A 3,750-nucleotide genomic window follows, 5' to 3' on the forward strand; every position below is an offset into this window, starting at 1 on the left:
CAATTATGGCCAAACAAGCTTCAACTTCATTAGGAGAGCGTATAGGATTAAAAACCATGAATGTGACTTGGTCGTCTTGAGCTCGAATGGTGAGCTCTCCTTTTTCAACATCTATCATTGTCCTCACGGTGGCAAGAAATGGTCTCCCCAAAATGATCGGTACATCCCTATCTTCCTCGTAGTCAAGAATAATGAAATCCGCCGGAAAAATAAACTTGTCAACTTCTACTAGGACATCTTCAATCTTTCCTGCCGGATGCACCATAGAACGGTCAGCCAATTGCAAGGTGAGTGTAGTTGGCCTTGCTTATCCAATTCCCAACTTCTTAAAAACGGACACGGGCATCAAATTAATACTAGCTCCCAAATCACAAAGAGCTTTACCAACTTCTCATCCCCCAATAGAAATTGGAATTGTGAAATTGCCCGGATCCTTCAACTTTGGAGGAATTTTATTCTTCAATATAGCACTACAACCTTCAGTCAAAGCAACCGTTTCAAATTCACCAATCCTCCTCTTCTTTGTCAAAATATCCTTCAAGAACTTCACATAATTAGGCATTTGTTCCAAAGCGTCCACCAACGGTATGTTGATGTGGAGTTGCTTCAAAACATCCAAAAATCTTCGGAATTGACCATCTTGTTGCTGCTTTTGAAAAAGTTGAGGAAATGGTGGAGGTGGCTTGCTCATTGGCTTCTCTGTTGCATTTTCCTGAGGAATTGCTGCAGCAATTTCTTCAGGATTAGCATTTGAATTTTTCGAATTCACAGTTTTGTCTCCCTTGTCCACACTACTTTGGATTGAAGTGGGCTCGTTGTTTCTCTTACAATTCTCCTTAGTCAATTCCAGACTTTTACCATTCCTCAAAGTGATCGCCTTGCATTGCTCTTTACCATCTCTCCTTGGATTTTCAGTATCACTAGGCAAGGTGCCTTGTGGTCTATTCCTTAGCTCATTGGCTAGTTGCCCCATTTGAATTTCTAAGTTCCTCAAGGATGTCGCCTGGCTCTGAATCACAGCATTGTTCTTGGCCATATATTCTTTCATTAAACTCTCCAACGAGCTTGATTTCGACACTTGAGGAGGAGGTGGTTGAGCCCTTGGTTGTTGTTGAGAAAACCCCGGTGGATGTGTAGTCTTGTTTTGCATTGGTGCTCCGCTTGAACTAGCTCCTTGACCCCCCCATGAGAAGTTTCGATGCTGCCTCCACCTCGGATTGTAAGAGTTCGAGTATGGGTTATTTCGGTTGGCATTTTGATTCCCCACATAACAAACTGAAGCGGGATTCAAAGGACAACTCTCAAATACATGCCCATCTCCACAATAAACACAAGATACATCGGCAACTTGTCCCATAGCAATTGGTTGTACCATTCGAAGGACAACTCTCAAATGCATGTTCTTGAAAAGGTTAGTCATTGAAGAAACTTGAGCAGTCAAAGTTGTCAATGCATCCACTTCAAGTATACCAGCCACTTTTCGACTTGTTGAGGCTCTAACATTGGACCATTGATAATTGTTGCTAGCTATCCTCTCCAAAATCTCATAGGCTTCATTATAGGACTTAGAGAGAATAACCCCATTAGCTGAAGCATCTAACACCATACGAGTGGAAGAATTTAGCCCATTGTAGAAAGTTTCCATTTCTATACAATGCGGGATCCCATGGTGTGGACATTTCCTCAATAACTCCTTGAATCTCTCCCAAGCTTCACAAAATGATTCATCTTCCAGCTGCTGAAATGACATAATTTCATTGCGAAACTTGGCATTTTTGGTAGGAGGGAAGTACTTCATCAAGAATTTTTCAGCCAACTCGTTCCATGTAGTCACCGAGTCGGGAGGTAGGGTGTTGAGCCAAGCTCTAGCTTGATCCCTCAAAGATAAAGGGAACGATTTCAACCTTAGGGCCTCGTCAGTCACTCCTTGTAGCTTGAAAGAATCGCTCACCTCCAAAAATGAACGAAGATGAAGGTGAGGATCCTCAGTAGGCAGCCCACTAAATTGACCCACTGTTTGCAACATTTGGAACATAACGGGCTTTAACTCGAATTGGGGTGCTTGAATTTCAGGTCTAACAATGCCCGGATTGAGCCCACTAAACATGGGGGCAACATACTCCCTTATGGCTCTCTCTCTATCATCATCCATAGCAATTGTGTTAGTGACATTATTAGCACCCTTAACTCCTTCAACCTCTTCAGCCATATTAAGGCGATTTTGAGCCCGTTGTTCCCTTAGTCTTCTTCTACTTGTTCTTTCAATCTCGGGGTCAATAGGAGCTAGTTCAATGTCTTCTTGCTCCTTCATATAGTAAATAACCTGAGAAAACACAAGAGCAAGCAAACAAAGTCAGCTCAACAAAGAAAAATAAATAAATTGCAAGTAATTGATTTTACAAGAATTTCTAATTTCAATCCCCGGCAACGGCGCCAAAAACTTGTTGTGATAAATTCAATATTTGATTTTAAATACACAAGTACACGTAATCACACAAGTAATATAATGATAAGTAAATCGTCTCCACAGGGATTGCAAATTAGAAAAAATAAGCAAAACAATTACTAAACATTTTCAAGAAATTAAAAATCAAGTGGGTTGTTTATAGGCTAAGCAAAATATTAAAAAAAAATGGAAATACTGAAATTAAAAAATGAACTGAACAAGAAAATTGAGAGAAATATATGGATTGCAAAATGGACTTGAATTATTGAACTCCCCTATATTATTCATCCTGAACAAATTGCGGACAGATTGCTGCAGCAATATTCTAGCAAAACTCCCAGGTTAACAAGAATTCATTTAAACACCCATAAAACTTTCCCAAATTTTATGACATTAATTCTTCTACCTAATTAAACATATTCCTATGCAAAATCAGATTTAAGAATGCAAATCAAAGTTTAATTCTCAAAAGTTACACAAGGAAAATAACATATCCCTATGTTACTTACTAACATAACCTAACCTATATTATGACTTGTGTCATCCAAGTTCTTCCCATTACATTTAATATTTCTAGCATTAAAAATAATTAAATAACTTGCCTTGCTGGCCAAACAACAACAAGAAATTAATATAAGCACACTTGAATGAACCAAGGAGATTTTACTAAAATAAAGTGCAAGAAATTGATAGACTATAACATAGGGTTCATCAACAATTCAAGCCACCTAAAAATTAGTTCATGGCTGAGTTCACAAACATTAATCCATAATCAAAACAGACCATAATATTCAGATTTAGAATCCCACTCTGAAATTAATAAAATAAAGTTTAGGAAAAGAAGAAAGAACAAATCCAAAATGATGCTTGAGCTTTCTTTGTTTGTCCTCCTTCTTCCTTGTTGATATTCTGAGTTTTTCTCCTCTCTTTTTCTGGTTTTCTTTTTAAAAAATGGTCGCTGCTTTCTTCATACGGCTAAAACCCTTTTTTGTGTATATTAGGTTTTCTCCTCCCTTTCCCAAAAGTACCATAATGCCCCTTTTTCTCCAAAAACATCAATTCCTCCTTTCTCTTTTTGTCTTTTTCTCCAATATGTTGACTAATTCTTTCCTCCCTTGCCACCTCAGCCAAAATTTCCAGCTTACTCATTAACTGCCACGCGTTCCATGTGCCCAAAAGTTGCCTGATCAAAATTCTTCTATTTTGCTGCAGCAAACCTGATAATTCAGCCATCAACAACAAAATTAAATCAAAATAGTTTCACATGTTAGTTCATTCCTTGTGCGAATATTTATCCATGAAAC

The 3,750-nt window shown here is 38.3% G+C and overlaps 1 protein-coding gene and 1 non-coding gene across 2 annotated transcripts; one reads left to right on the forward strand and one right to left on the reverse strand.

Annotated features, from left to right (window-relative positions):
• Positions 1-391: 391 nt before the first annotated feature.
• Positions 392-2,209, reverse strand: LOC133805897 (uncharacterized). Its single transcript, XM_062244040.1, has 2 exons — positions 2,121-2,209; positions 392-1,496 (listed from the first exon to the last, which is right to left on the reverse strand). Exons 1-2 carry the CDS (start codon positions 2,207-2,209, stop codon positions 392-394), a joined length of 1,194 nt encoding a protein of 397 aa, XP_062100024.1.
• LOC133807808 (small nucleolar RNA R71) lies at positions 1,662-1,768 on the forward strand. The gene has a single exon (XR_009879699.1). It is a non-coding gene; the product is annotated as a small nucleolar RNA R71 (small nucleolar RNA).
• Positions 2,210-3,750: the final 1,541 nt, after the last annotated feature.

Source organism: Humulus lupulus, chromosome X, assembly GCF_963169125.1.
Source record: "Humulus lupulus chromosome X, drHumLupu1.1, whole genome shotgun sequence".
NCBI lineage: Eukaryota > Viridiplantae > Streptophyta > Magnoliopsida > Rosales > Cannabaceae > Humulus > Humulus lupulus.

Coding starts and splice junctions, on each gene's coding strand:
- LOC133805897 (XM_062244040.1), bottom strand. CDS start 2,209: ATGGCTGAAGAGGTTGAAGGAGTTAAGGGTGCTAATAATGTCACTAAC. Junction 1,497..2,120: donor AGAGAGAGAGCCATAAGGGA/GTATGTTGCCCC, acceptor GTCCAATGTTAG/AGCCTCAACAAGTCGAAAAG.